Genomic DNA, 16,248 nt, shown 5'->3' on the forward strand with positions numbered 1-16,248 from the left:
CTGCGTCGGGTCTCGCCAATATATAAAAGGCCACATCGGGAGCACCGGACGCAGTATATCACCCCAGTCGACTCACAGGTGAAGTGATGCCTCACCTGGAAGGACTGTTTGGGGCCCTGAATGGTGGTAAGGGAGGAAGTGTAAGGGCATGTGTAGTACATGTTCCACTTACACGGATAAGTGCCAGGAGGGAGATCAGTGGGGAGGGATGGGGGGGACGAATGGACAAGAGAGTCGCGTAGGGAGCGATCCCTGCGGAATGCAGAGAGAGGCGGGGAGGGAAAGATGTGCTTAGTGGTGGAATCCCGTTGGAGGTGGCGGAAGTTACGGAGAATAATATGTTGGACCCGGAGGCTGGTGGGGTGGTAGGTGAGGACCAGGGGAACCCTATTCCTAGTGGGGTGGTGGGAGGATGGAGTGAGAGCAGATGTACGTGAAATAGGGGAGATGCGTTTAAGGGCAGAGTTGATAGTGGAGGAAGGGAAGCCCCTTTCTTTAAAAAAGGAAGACATCTCCCTCGTCCTGGAATGAAAAGCCTCATCCTGAGAGCAGATGTGGCGGAGACGGAGGAATTGCGAGAAGGGGATAGCGTTTTTGCAAGAGACAGCATGAGAAGAGGAATAGTCCAGATAGCTGTGAGAGTTAGTAGGCTTTAGTAGACATCAGTGGATAAGCTGTCTCCAGAGACAGAGACAGAAAGATCTAGAAAGGGGAGGGAGGATTAGGAAATGGACCAGGTAAACTTGAGGGCAGGGTAAAAGTTGGAGGCAAAGTTAATAAAGTCAATGAGTTCTGCATGCATGCAGGAAGCAGCGCCAATGCAGTCGTCGATGTAGCGAAGGAAAATTGGGGGACAGATACCAGAATAGGCTTAGAACATAGATTGTTCCACAAACCCAACAAAAAGGCAGGCATAGCTAGGACCCATACAGGTGCCCATAGCTACACCTTTAGTTTGGAGGGAGTGGGAGGAGCCAAAGGAGAAATTATTAAGATTAAGGACTAACTCTGCTAGACAGAGCAGAGTGGTGGTAGAGGGGAACTGATTAGGTCTGGAATCCAAAAAGAAGCGTAGAGCTTTGAGACCTTCCTGATGGGGATGGAAGTATATAGGGACTGGACATCCATGGTGAAAATAAAGCGGTGAGGGCCAGGGAACTTAAAATCATCGAAAAGTTTAGGAGCGTGAGAAGTGTCACGAACATAGGTTGGAAGGGATTGAACAAGGGGGGATAAAACCGTGTCGAGGTATGCAGAAACGAGTTCGGTGGGGCAGGAGCAAGCTGAGACAATAGGTCGGCCAGGACAGGCAGGTTTGTGGATCTTGGGTAGGAGGTAGAAACGGGAAGTGTGAGGTGTGGGAACTGTAAGGTTGGTAGCAGTGGATGGGAGATCCCCTGAGCAGATAAAGTCGGTGATGGTGTGGGAGATAATGGCCTGGTGCTCCTTAGTGGGGTCACGATCGAGGGGTAAATAAGAGGAGGTATCCGCGAGTTGTCGCTGTGCCTCGGCAAGGTAGAGGTCAGTAGAGGTCATATCCCATGCAGTGAGTTTTAATATGGTATTTGGAAAATGTGGGTAAATACGACCACAAAGAAAAACTACCTGACTGTTGCTAAAATCCATCAAGTTCACATGGAAAATTACCGCACAGTACATGTTCTTAAGCCCACAATATTGTGCCAATCTTTTAATATACTCTAACCCTTACTTCCTACACAGCCCTTCATTTTTCTATCATCCACAAGTCTATTTAAATGCTCCAAATATATCTGCCTTTTGCCGCTCCATCTGGCACTGTGCTCCATGCATCAAACCCTCTCTGTGAAGAAAAGGTACCTCTGACATTCCCCCTCCCCAGAGTCCTTCAATTATCGTAAAATTATGCCCGTTCATATTAGCCAATGATTGTGGATTACAATTACAACATGGAACAGAAAATACACCATGAAAAAAATACATCAAAAGGGGTCTTTAAGAATTTTCTCTAAGATAAACCAGCACAGAAATTGATGTTAGAGAAAGCAGCTCTGGTGCTTCTGAACAGCAGGGTGTAAATGTTAATAATACCACTGTTCACACACCATTCACCACGTGTCGCGTACTGACTTCTGAAGCAGAAGGGCTTGCTTTCAATTCCAGAAATTGGAGCTAAAAATCTACACATGGCAGGGCAGTACTGAGGAGCACAGCTCTGTTAAACGTCTAAGCTGATCCCTTAAGTGGTGTAAAATTTTCCATGAAATTACTTACAGGGGAGCTATTTCTAGTGTACTAGTTTGTGTTTCCCCCTCAATTAATACCATGAAATTTGACTGTCTGCTCTATTATGATGCTGTTTCTGAAAGGAAAATGACTGCATTTCGTACTTAAAATACTAAGACTATATTTCAGTTGACAGAAGCAAAATAAGCAATTTAGGAACAATATCTTCCCCTCTGCCATCAGATTTCTGAACAGTCCATGAACCACAACTCAATATTTACTCTTTTTCTGCAATACTTACTTAATTTGTATTATAACTTAGAACCTTCAGAGGATTGTAAACTCAGCAGTTCCCTCAAATGGATCAGCCTCCTCACCACTGAAGACATCTTCAAGAGGTGGAATCGATCAATAAGGACCACCACCACCCAGGACATGCCCTCTTCTCATTTTGCTACAATCAGGCAAGAGGTACTGGAGTCTGACGCCACACACAATACTTTAGGAACAGCTTCTTTCCTTCCATATCCATTTTATCCATATTTTATGTATTGTACTGCTGCTATGGAAGGCAAACTTTACAATGACAGTAAACCTGATACTGATTCTAGGTTTTCTGAACCACTGCCTCTGTCTGATGATGCTACCACATCTTAATAATTTTAAATGGGAATAGATGGAGATACTTTACAACAAAATACTTAAAAATCAAAATATCTTTCAAAGAGGCAACTTGTATGCTTACTGTCATGGCTCTTTATAGCATACACATCCACGGTTGGGTCAAACTCCCCTGGTCCAAAGATTTGTGGGAAGCTCAACATATTTCCAGGGCTATCCGGCGGGGTTCCATATGAACCAACAGGATGGCTCATTCCATCGTTTTCACAATCTTCCTCCTCGCCTTTCTCCTCCACTTCGACCTCTTCTTGCTCGGCACGATCTACGTCATGGATACCAACTAACAGGCTGTAATCCATGATCTTCAATTGTGCTAAAAACTGTTTAAAAATAAATTTTGTAAAGTGAAGCTGTATAAATAACCTTAATCATCACTATCAGGACAACAATATATCCTGATGAAGGGTTTCAGACAGAGATGTTAACTATTTATTTCCTCCGGAATTTTGTTTATGTTGATCTGCTGAACTACAGTTGTGGTTGTGACTGAGAAAAGTATGTAGTTTAGATAGCCAGGCAACCAGAATATCCCAAATGCCTACATTTAAACTTTGTCACTTCAAACCAGTTCATTGATTATAAATGCATTTGGGACAACCAAGAGGATTTTTTAAACTAAATTAACTGTATTCACCTTCCCCCTTACATGGTCTCACCTGCCAGCTTGTAATCTTTTCCCTCTCCCCACCTTCTCACTCTGGCTCCTGCTTCCTTCCTTTCCAGTCCTCATGAAGGGTCTCGGCCTGAAACGCCAGCTATTTATTCCCCACCACAGTTGCTGGCTGACTTCCTGAGCTCCTCCAGCAGTTTGAATGTGTTGCTCAGTATGTCCCAGGTGGAGTGTTTCAGTCATTCCTGGGAGTGTATCTTCTGAAAAGATCCCAATATCTATACCATATTCTGTCTACGTTAAACACACAGTAAAGTTAGTGCACCAAACGCCTTATTGACAAACATCAGCTATCTTTATGTAGATGTTGTGTGTAAAACTGATTCCACACACCTGGCTACATCTGGGAATCAAACTACTTGATTGCTCAACTACTGATGAATGGTCTTGGCCTGAAATTTTGTCTGTTTATTCCTTTCCATAGATGCTGCTGACCTGTTGAATTCTTCCAACATTTTGTGTATTACTCTGGATTTCTAGCATCTGTAGAATTGCTTGTGATTATGGGTGCTCAAGGGGTCTGGGATTGGAAGGTCTAAAGTCACACTGTGCACCCTTCTGTCAGTAAACACCATTAATAAAATGAAATAGAAAAATCTACTGGTTCACCAGTGTAACACTCACAAAATACTGAAGGAACTCAGCAGGTCAGGCAGAATCTATGGAGAGGAATAGAGTCAATATTGCAGGCCAAGGCCCTTCAGGAAGACTCATAATTATATTATGAGTTATTGTCATAAACTATTTAATTTTATCCCCAAAATAAACTCAGATCAGTGGTATTTTTATATTCTAATAGTTATCCAGTGTCCCTTGGAATTTGTGCGTCTGATTTTAATCCATTGTTTAAATAAGACTTCCTGGATGACACATTAAAGAAAATAGAACTGAACTTGGCATCTTCCAGTACATATACAGTGGCATGCAAAAGTTTGGGCACCCCTGGTCAAAAGTTTGGCACCCCTGGTACTGTGAATAGTTAAGTGAGTAAAAGATGACCTGAATTCCAAAAGGCATAAAGTTAAAGCTGACACATTTCTTTAATATTTTAAGTAAAATTACTTTTTTTATTTCCATCTTTTACGGTTTCAAAATAACAAAAAAGGAAAAGAGCCCGAAGCAAAAGTTTGGGCACTCTGCATGGTCAGTACTTAGTAACACCCCCTTTGGCAAGTATCACAGCTTGTAAACACTTCCTGTAGCCAGCCAAGGGTCTTTCAATTCTTGTTTGGGGGATTTTTGCCCATTCTTCCTTGCAAAAGTCTTCTAGTTCTGTGAGATTCTTGGGCCATCTTGCATTGTGACAAGAATACACATAGATAAGATGTTAGCTGTCCTGTGTGATCAGCAGTTGGTCTGCCACCTGTCTTCAAGGGAGAGATAAGGGACACAATGAAACAGCATCTGGGGATGTGTAGAGAGCTGTCTGGAGTGGCTCCCCCTTTGAACCCTGAACTGTTTGAAGTGATGGACAGGCGATGCCCCAGCAGGGGGATAAAAAGGGACAGGTTCGCTAAGGCAGGACACACACACGACACCCGAGGTAACGAGACCCTGGAAGTGGTGCGCCTCTCACGAGTCGGTGGGAAGTACCGGACCTTAAATGCACAGGGTGGAAAGGTACGATCATCGGGAACCCGGTGTGTGTCTGCCCTTGCCTGGGTGCCGGGTTCACTGCAGAGGATCGACCGCATCTGGAGGAGGGGTCACAGTCGGTGACCTCAGGTGACATCACAAAGGACCCACTCGAAAGCTGCTTGTGAGCCATATCGCCGGTCTGTGAGCGAAGCCGTGTCTGAATGATCAGTTGTTCCTGTTCTCTGTCTCTCTCTCTCCCCCCACGTTGTCCATCGCCATGGCAACGGTTACTGCGAACTGAACTAGTAAACTGGACTGAACTTTTGTGTCACTTTGAAATTTGGTCATTTACCCCTAGACAACGATAGAGCTTGATTGATGCTGTTATCTTAATTCTGAGCACATGTGTGTTTATCATTGCTGAACTGTTGCATTTATTATCCTTTCAATTACTGTGTTGCTTGTTTCTTTAATAAAACTTTCTTAGCTCTAGTAATCCAGACTCCAACTGAGTGATCCATTTCTGCTGGTTTGGCAACCCAGTTATGGGGTACGTAACAGCATGCACTGCTCTTTTGAGGCCTATCCACAGATTTTCAATGATGTTTAGATCGGGGGACTGTGAGGGCCATGGCAAAACCTTCAGCTTCCGCCTCTTGAGGTTGTCCATTGTGGATTTTGAGGTGTGTTTAGGACCATTATCCTGTCTACCAGTGAAATGTTCCCTGTGCCACTGGTTGCAACACAAGCCCAAAGCATGATTGATCCACTCCCGTACGTAACAGTGTGACGAGAGAGGGTTACGAAAAGTACACACAGACTAAGATGTTAACTGTCCTGTGCTGGCACCAGTGGGATCAACAGTTGATCTGCCACCTGTCTTCAGGAGAACCAGAGATAAGGAAGACAATGGAGCAGCATTTGGAAATGTTAATGAAGAGACGGGAGAGTTTAACGGAAGGAGACATGGTCTGAGAACTGTCAAGGTCGGCTCCTTTTTTGAACCCTGAACTGTTTGAAGTGTGATGGACAGGCGATACCCCAGCAGGGGGATAAAAAGGGACAGGTTCGCTAAGGCAGGACACACACGACACCACGAGGTAATGAGACCCTGGAAGCGGTGTGCCTCCCACAAGTCGATGGGAGTTGTTGGAGGGCTGGTCGCGGGACCAAGCCATAGACGCACAGGGTGGAAAGGTACGATCGGCGGGAACCTGGTGTGTGTCCGCCCTTGCCTGGGTGCCAGGTTCACTGCAGAGGAACGATCGTATCTGAAACGGAGGGGTCACAGTCGGTGACCTCAGAAGACATTACAAAGGGTTCGCCCGAAAGCTGACTGCGAAGAATATTGAAGGTCTGTGTGGAAGCCGTTTTGAATATTCATTCGCTTTCGCTCTCTCTCTCCTTCCCCCCCCCCCGTCCACCGGCACGGCAGTGATTACTGTGAACTGAACTGAACTCAATTGAACTGAACTTTACGTCACTTTGAAACTGGTCATTTACCCCTAGACGACGATAGAGCTTGATTGATCCTATTATTCTAGTTCTGTGTACATGTGTGTTTATCATTGCTGAACTGTTGTATTTATTACCCTTTTGATTAGAGTACTGTGTTGCTTATTCCAGTAATCCAGACTCCAACTGAGTGATCCATTTCTGCTGGTTTGGCAACCCAGTTACGGGGTACGTAACAACAGTTGGAGAGGTGTTCTTTTCATGAAATTCTGCACCTTTTTTTCTCCAAATGTATCTTTGCTCATTGAGGCCAAAAAGTTCTATTTTATCTCCATGGTCCACAGGACTTGTTTCCAAAATACAACAGGCTTGTTTGGATGTTCCTTTACAAACTTCTGAAGCTGAATTTTGTGGTAAGGACAAATGAAAGGATTTCTTCTGATGACTCTTCCATGAAGGTCATATTTGTTCAGGTGTCACTGCACAGTAGAACAGTGCACCACCACTTCAGAGTCTGCTAAATCTTCCTGAAGGTCTTTTGCAGTCAAATGGGGGTTTTGATTTGCCCTTCTAGCAATCCTACGAGCAGTTCTCTCAGAAAGTTTTCTTGGTCTTCCAGACCTCAACTTGACCTCCACCATTCCTGTTAAGTGCCATTCCTTAATTACATTACGAACTGAGGAAACGGCTACCTGAAAACACTTTGCTATCTTCTTATAGCCTTCTCCTGCTTTGTGGGCATCATTTATTTTCATTTCCAGAGTGCTAGGCAGCTGCTTCAAGGAGCCCATGGCTGCTGATTATTGGGACAAGGTTTGAGTAGTCAGGGTATTTATAAAGCTTTGAAATTTGCATCACCTGGCCTTTCCTAACGATGACTGTGAACAAGCCATAGCCCTAACAAGGTCTGAGACCTTGGTAAAAGTTATCTGAGAGCTCAAATCTCTTGAGGTGCCCAAACCTTTGCACAGTGCTCCTTTCCTTTTTCTTACTCTAAAATCGTACAAGACAAAAATAATACACTAATCTTGCTTAAAATGTTGAAAAGAATGTTTCATCTTTAATTTTATGACTCTTGGAGATCAGTTCATCTTCTACTCATTTAACTATTCATAGTAACATAAATTTTGACAGGGGTGCCCAAATTTTTGCATACCACTGTATACAGTGAATTGTAATTCTGAATTTGATATATTACTTCTTCGCCAATAACACAAAGATCCACATACATCATTTTCCTTGATATATGTAGAAATCCTGTCTGAAAAAAAGAGAAAATGCCTTTTGTTCCATCTGGATTCACTAAACCTGAGATTAATTCAGGTGGTATTAATTGCAGATTAGACTGTGATTTAAACTTTAACACAAAGAGATTCTGTGAATGCTGGACAGTGATGGGACCCCTTACAGACATTGATGGGAGTTGAACTTCATTTAGTGTTCACTGGCATTGTAAAGCAACTGTGCTAACCGCAATGCTACTGTGCTTCCCAATGTTATAAATCAAAGGGCCATTAGTTTCTCAGTGAATGTGTATTGAATGGTGAAAGGCCTTGATAGAGTGAATGTAGAAAGGATGTTTTATAGTGGAAGAATTCAGGACCAGCGGGCACAGCATCAGAATAGAAGACGTCCCTTTAGAATAGAGATGAGAAATAATTTCTTTAGGTGATGTATCTGTGGAAATCATTTCCACAGCTGGCTGTGGAGGCCAAGTCATTGGAGGAGGTTGACAGGTTCTTGTTAGTAAGGACGTCAAAGGTCACAGGAGAATGGGATTGACATAAATCAGAGGTGATTGAATGGCAGAGCAGATTTGATGGGCTGAATAGCCTAATTGTGCTCCTCTGTATGTCTCATAATCTAACAGGAGCCAATATGACTGTCTCAGTCAGAGCTTCTAGTCAGTGTGGTTACAGGAGAGTGTCAGTTTCTCAAGTCCATTCTCATACTCAAGCAGATCACAGCCTTTCAATAAAAAACACATATTCTCCTTTTGCTCCATGTCACATCATAAAAAAGATCAGCTGCTAGAGTAACACATTCTATCAGGTGGGATCTGAGGAGGCAAAGGGATAAGCAAAGCTTTGAGTGTCCCATTCAGCAATATCCCAGCATTAATGACTTCTTAATCGTGGGGTACATGGAGAGACCAGACTATCCTGCCTACAAGCTCAGCTTTAAAACATTGTGATTAATTCATTCTGCTGCTCTATGGGCTGGCAGAAGATGTTAGGCACAGGTTACCGTTTAAAGAATGTAAGAGGCATAGGTGAATAAGAGGAGCTGCAAAATCATTGAAAGGAACAAGGAGTAAATACTTGAGATCCAAACACAAAGGCATCAAGCAGGAGTCAAGTATTCCACATGGAACACTGACAGGAGAGAAGCACCATCCAGCTTCAGGTCCCATCTGACCAAGCATAATTCCGACTCAGAGATCTTTCTCATGCAGCATAATTCAGCAGTTTCCACTTTGCAACTGTCATCATCATTACTCACCTCAACATCACGCTTAAGTTTGTCCAGAAACATCTTTTTATTTTCATCCCCTATTTGAATTCTTTGCCCTTCATTTAGAAAGTCATTGTCTTTTAGCGTTGGCAGCTCTTTGGCCTGTAAAATAAGATATCAAACACACTTACACATAATGCAAGTTACATGACGGTTTGATCTAAATACGCAATTTATCAAAATAAATCTATTGTTACATGCCTCAAGGAGTTCTGTTTTTTTTTGTGAGAATGATGTAATGGTCTTTTAGAGGTCACCTGATGTGATTTTCCCACTGATGTGAAGTCACGTGATGACACGTGCACCATGGGTATATAAGAGATCACCCCAGTTGACGCAGTTAGTTTTTAGTTTGTAGATTTCCAGGTAGAACATGCTGTGTCTCCATTTCTGTTGCGAGTTTGGTTTTGTGACGCAATTTCATTTTTGAAACGGTTGTGCGTTCTATTGCAAGATACAATATTATTGTACTGGAAATTTCTGGTTAGATGTGCTGATTTACCCTTTTCCAGTAGTAGAAGGGAGAGTGAAGACTTTATTGTAGTACAGGACCGAAGGTTCGAGAGGAGTCGGCATCGTTCGGCAGTTTAACAAAGGATCAACCTTATTGAGTCTTCGTTGAAGGAGTAGTGACCTGCATCGGAGATAACTCTTGCCAAAAGAGCAAAGAGTTCATGCAAAGGTTTGCTCTCTAGAGACCAAGGTCAGTTGTTTTAAACTGTTTATTTGCTGAATCGTGAATCTTGTGGGCAGAACCAGCAGGAAAGTCGCGTCTATGAAGAAATCCTTCTCCAGAGAAGTCTCTCCCATTGAACTTATATATCTGTTGGACTTTCGAATTTACCATTTTAAGAACTATATCTGACTTTATTGCTTTAAGAACTGTTTTTGCATTTAATGCTTTAAGAATCAGTGCCGAGTGATGATTTGTTGAACGGCTGCATAACGGTTAACTTCTGGTTAAAGTTCTGGTTTGGTTTTTCCTTAAATCATTTATCCCTGTTTAATAAATGTTTGGTTGTTTTTATATAACCTGCCTCGATTTATATTCAATGTTGCCGGTTACATAACATAATCTGTGAGGGCTCGACCGGGATGTTCCGATTTTGAGTTTAAGTGCTGGTAATTGCCATTTTGATTTGGAAAAGGGAAATATCTGATTTTTTTTTGGTTTGATTGGTGTGAGTAGTATTCGGCAACAATGGATATTGATGGGTTTTTGGACACACCTAACTTGGGGTCTTTAGAGAATGCGAGAAAACCTGAGGTATTGGAGATTGCTAGGAAGTTGGATATTAAAAGAATTACGAGAAATTCCACCAAGGCTTTTATACAATGAAAAATTGCTGAGTATTATATTAATTTGAAATTATTTGATGCGGAGGTGTTAGATAAGTTTCCAATGAGTAATCTGGAAATGCAGTTACGTCTTGAACAGTTAAAGTTTGAAAGATTTAAAGTGGAAATGGAAGAAAGAGAGGCTAATAAAATAACGGAAGCTAATAAAATAAGGGAATTTAAAGAAAGAGAAGCAGAAAACCAGTGGAAATTTGAGCTAGAGATGCAGAAAATAAAGTCCGGGAATCAGTCTTCCAGTTCTAAGAAACAGTTTATTGCTAGTCGTGAGGGTATTTTGAGTCTTCCATTTAATGAAGCTGAAGTGGACAAATACTTCCAGCATTCCGAAACTATTGCTCTGAGTTTGAAGTGGCCGAAAGACCAATGGCCAGTGATGTTACAAAGTGTAATTAAAGGCAAAGCACAAGAAGTTTATACAGCTTTAGATGCTGAGCAAGCACTGGATTATGATATTGTTAAGCAGCATATATTAAAGGCATATGAGATGGTTCCAGAAGCGTTTAGAGAAAGATTCATAAGTCTGAAGAAATCGGTGGAAAAAACTTACGTGGAATTTGCCTATGAGAAATCTGTGTGTTTTGAGAGATGGGTTTCCTCTAAAAATGTGAATGGGGAGTATAATAAATTAAAAGAGTTGATTTTGCAGGAGGAATTTAAAAGAAGCATTCCTGTTGAAGTGAGAACATACTTAAATGAACGAGACACTGTTACATCGCAGGAGATTGCTAAATTAGCTGATGAGTATGTTTTTATTCACAAGAATAAATTTTCTCCAGGTAAAATTTTTAAAAGGAAAAATAGCACAGAGAGTCAAGGTAAACCAGAAATTAAACCTGAAGTTAGTGAAAAAACTAAGGATGAAGGGAGGCATGTGAAGGAAAGACATTTTGGTATTATTTGTAATTATTGTAAGAAACCTGGACATGTAGTAGCTAACTGCTTTCGATTGAAAAAAAAGAGAAAGAAGCCATCTCAGATGCTTGTGTGCAGCATATTGAAACTCCTGTAAATTCAGAGGGTTTAGAAAATACTAATGAAGATGTGTCAGAGTCTGACCAAGTTAAGAAGGGATATGAAACTTTTATAACAGAAGGATTTCTATCCTTGAAAGAAGGATCCAATTCAGTACCAATAAGGATACTTAGAGATACTGGAGCTTCTCAATCACTAATATTAGACAGTGTGCTAAAGTTTAGTGATGAGTCTGACATTGGTGAGGTAAATTATTTAAGAGGAGTTGGGAGTGCCCTTATGCCAGTACATTTACATAGAATAAATTTAAGGTCAGGATTAGTTACTGGAGTTGTTAAAGTAGGATTACAATCCAGTTTACCTGTGAATGATGTTTCTCTTTTGTTAGGGAATGATTTAGCAGGTGGGCAAGTTTTTCCTGAAGAGCATTTGACAATAAATTCAAATTCTGAGGAACCACAAAGGGATTCTAAAACAGATTCTTCCTGTGTTGTAACATGAGCTATGGCTAAAAAGACTGATGTAAAGGATAAGGTTGTTACCCATGGTTGTTCAAATCAAGATTTGAATTTTGAGGATGTATCAGAAACCTTCTTACCTACGTTATTTGATCAGGATTTTTGTGGTAGGTCTCACCAGGAAGATTTGTCTTTCCGTCAGAAGGAGATGATAGCAGAGCAGGGTAGAGATCCTGAGATTGTTAAATTAAAAGAACAAGCTCTTCCAGATAGTGAAATTGGAAAAGAACCAGTTGGATATTATTTTGAAAATTGGGTATTAATGAGATAGTGGAGATCGCCTACAATTCCTGCTAGTGAGGAATGGGAAGTTAATCATCAGGTTGTTGTTCCTAAAATTTACCGAAATGAGATTTTGACTATGGCTCATAGTATTCCTTTGGGTGGTCATTTAGGTGTAAAGAAAACTATGAACAAAGTTTTAAAAATTCTAAACATTTTTATTGGCCTAGTTCAAGACAAGATGTGGTGTCATTTTGTAGAACGTGTCATACATGTCAAATTGTGGGTAAACCTAATCAGGTTACTCCAGTGGCCCCACTGCAATCAATTCCAATATTCGGTGAGCCGTTCTCAAAAATCATTGTAGATTGTGTAGGTCCTTTGCCAAAGACTAAAACTGTGCATCAATTATTTATTAATTATTATGTGCACAACATCTAGGTTTCCAGAGGCAGTACCTCTTGGAAATATAACAGCCAAAACTGTGACAAAGGCTCTTATAAAATTCTTTAACATGAGGAATACTGCAGATGCTGGAAATTCAAGCAACACACATCAAAGTTGCTGGTGAATGCAGGCCAGGCAGCATCTCTAGGAAGAGGAACAGTCGACGTATCGGGCCGAGACCCTTCGTCAGGACTTGCCTAAGGAAATACAGTCAGATCAAGGTAGTAATTTTATGTCGGGGTTGTTTCAGCAGATAGTCTATAAGGGAGTAAAACAGATTATTTCCCCAGCCTATCGTCCAGAATCACAAGGAGCCTTGGAGAGATTTCATTCTACACTAAAAACTATGATTAGGACATATTGTGTGGAAAATGAACAGGACTAGGATGAAGGTATACATTTACTACTTTTTGCAGTAAGCAAGGCAGTACAGGATTCATTAGGTTTTAGTCCTTTTGAACTTACGTTTGGGCATAGAGTTCGAGGACTTTTGGCCTTGTTGAAGGAACAGTGGATTAATAAAGAAGTACACACTAATTTGCTAGATTATGTTTTGAAATTTAAAGAAAGATTCTATGAAGTTTGTAGCTTAGCCAAGGAAAATTTAAAATTAGCTCAAGAGAATATGAAGACTTGGTATGATAAGGAAGCTAGGATGAGGTCATTTAAGCCTTGAGATAAGGTGTTGGTTCTTTTCCCAGTGCAAACGAACCCATTACAAGCCAAATTTCATGGTCCATATGAGATTAAATCTAAGTTAAATGATGTAGATTACGTGGTAAAAACCCCAGATCGGAGAAAGACAACACAGCTGTGTCATATAAATATGATAAAACCGTATTATGAGAGAGAAGCCGCTACTATGACTGTTGTGATCAATAATGAGTCTGATCTTGATGAAAACTTAATAGCGGATTCATCTGAAACTCATTTTAAACCAACATTATTTCAGCCAGGTTACTAAATTCAAAAATTCTAGAAAATATTGATGAAAAATTATCTCATTTACAGCTAGAGCAGATGAAACAGTTAATTTTCAAATACAGAGATTTATTTCTAGACGTCCCTAGAAGAACCACCATAGCTATGCATGATGCAGATGTTGGAGATGCAAAACCCATAGAACAATATCTGTATTGAATGAACAGGGAAAAATGTGAATTTGTTGAACAAGAATTTAAGTATATGTCAGAGAATGATATTATTAGATACTCTAATTCGAATTGGAGTTCACCGTGTGTTATGGTGCCTAAGCCAGACCATAGTATTAGGTTTTGTATGGATTACAGAAAGGTGAATGCTATGACAAAAACTGATGCATATCCAATCCCTAGGGTAGATGATTGTGTGGATAAAGTTGGACAGGCCAAAGTCCTTGCAAAAATTGATTTGTTAATAGGTTATTGGTGTTTTCCATTGACAGATAGAGGTAGAGAGTTCAGCATTTGTAACCCCAGCTGGGTTATATGAATATAATGTTCTCCAATTTGGGATGAAGACTGCACCAGATACTTTTCAGAGGATGACTAATAGCGTGATTCAGGGATTAAAAAATCCAGAGGCTTATATTGATGATTTAGTTACAGGAAATAATACATGGAAAGCACATCTTACTGTGGTGGAGAAACTATTTGAGAGACTTTCAAAAGCTAACTATTAACTTAGATAAAAGTGAATTTGATTATGCCACTGTGACTGTTAAGGAAAAGGGTTAATAGACTCCGGTTTAATAAGTCTAATGTTACAGGAATACAATATTTTGATCATTCTATATTAAGGGTAAAGATAATGTGATCGCTGATTGTTTGTCTAGATGTTAAATGTACAATGAAAATTTATTTTTTTTGGAGTGGTATTTTAACATTTGTAACACACCTACCATATATTAGGTTGTAAAGTGCTGAAAGATAAGACTGTATAAATTGTGTATGTTGTAAATTTTATACGTTTTTTTGTATAAATTGTTAAAATTTTGATCTTTTAACAGACCAAATTGTTTTTTGGAGGGAGGTGTTACATGCCTCAAGGAGATCTTTTTTTTTGTGAGAATGATGTAATGGTCTTTTGGAGGTCATCTGATGTGATTTTCCCACTGATGTGAAGTCACGTGATGACACGTGCACCATGGGTATATAAGAGATCACCCCAGTTGACGCAGTTAGTTTTTAGTTTGTAGATTTCCAGGTAGAAATCCGTTTCTGTTGCGTGTTTGGTTTTGTGACGCAGTTTCATTTTTGAAACGGTTGTGTGTTCTATTGCAAGATACAATAGTATTGAACTGGAAATTTCTGGCTAAATATGCTGATTTACCCTTTTCCAGTAGTAGAAGGGAGAGTGAAGACTTTATCGTAGTACAGGACCGAAGGATCGAGAGGAGTCGGCATCGTTCGGCAGTTTAACAAAGGATCAACCTTATTGAGTCTTCGTTGAAGGAGTAGCGACCTGCATCGGAGATAACTCTTGCCAAAAGAGCAAAGAGTTCATGCAAAGGTTTGCTTTCTAGAAACCAAGGGCAGTTGTTTTAAACTGTTTATTTGCTGCATCGTGAATCCTGTGGACAGAACCAGCAGGAAAGTCGCGTCTATGAAGAAATCCTTCTCCAGAGAAGTCTCTCCCATTGAACTTATATATCTGTTGGACTTTCGAATTTACCATTTTAAGAACTATATCTGACTTTACCGCTTTAAGAACTGTTTTCTCATTTAACGCTTTAAAGACCAGTGCCGAGTGATGATTTGTTGAACAGCTGCATAACGGTTAACTTCCGGTTAAACTTTTCATTTGTTTTTTCCTTATCATTTATCCGTGCTTAATAAATGTTTGATTGTTTTTATATAACCTGCATTGAATGATAATTCATTGTTGCTGGTAACGTAACACTATTAAAATAAAATCTGCTTGTAACACGTGGGAAATAAGGCACAGAGACCCCTTTATTCCCGAATATATATACCTACTCCGTGATCAATTTAAGTTTCATAAATGCTCCTGATGGATGAGCCTGCTCTCGAAATCCCATCCCAGATCACTATGTATCCTCCTGGGAAAGTCATAATAAGTGAATTACTTCTCCCATAACACTTTGTCCACCATGGATGCCCTCTGATCCTTGGTAAAGAAGGCTTGTGCATATTTGGTGTAGTGATCTGTAACCACAGCAGTCACCATGTTGCTGTCAGCTGGCTCTATTGACAGGAAATCCATACACACCAGGTCAAGGGGCCCTGCAGTCTGCAAGTGGGACAACTGAGCGACCCTCGTAGGCAAAGTCTTCCTCTGTATACATCAAATGTGTGACTTGCAGTACTCTTCGACCTTTGGCTTCAATCGGAGCCAGTAAAACTGATCTCTGAGCAATCCATAGGTCTTTCAACCTCCAAATGTCCAGAATCGTCAACACAATCCTCCGATACTTCTCAGGCAAAACCAAGTGGGAACGCCAGAATGCAGAGGCTGCTCTGAAGGTGATGTGACCGGGTATGGGATTTGGTTCCTCAACTCCAATCCAGGCCAGTCTCTCAGTAGTAGAGACACAGCACAGTATTTCATCTTGTCTGCTTGTCCCCTTTCTCAACCGTTGACCAAACAGCTGACCAATACACGTCACCTCGCTGAGCAGCTGCCACT

General features: G+C 40.8%; 1 protein-coding gene across 2 annotated transcripts in view; it reads right to left on the reverse strand.

The window, feature by feature from the left end:
• Positions 1–16,248, reverse strand: part of LOC134341419 (phosphatidylinositol 5-phosphate 4-kinase type-2 beta-like) — a 209,311-nt gene that overhangs the window by 33,316 nt on the left and 159,747 nt on the right. For both annotated transcript variants that reach the window (XM_063039280.1, XM_063039278.1), the window contains 2 exons: positions 9,092–9,205; positions 2,951–3,206 (listed from right to left, as the gene is read on the reverse strand). In XM_063039280.1, coding sequence (XP_062895350.1) covers positions 2,951–3,206; positions 9,092–9,205 — 370 coding nt within the window. The remainder of the gene's footprint in view (positions 1–2,950; positions 3,207–9,091; positions 9,206–16,248) is intronic.

The sequence above is a fragment of the Mobula hypostoma genome (assembly GCF_963921235.1).
Source record: "Mobula hypostoma chromosome Y unlocalized genomic scaffold, sMobHyp1.1 SUPER_Y_unloc_1, whole genome shotgun sequence".
Classification (NCBI taxonomy): Eukaryota; Metazoa; Chordata; class Chondrichthyes; order Myliobatiformes; family Myliobatidae; genus Mobula; species Mobula hypostoma.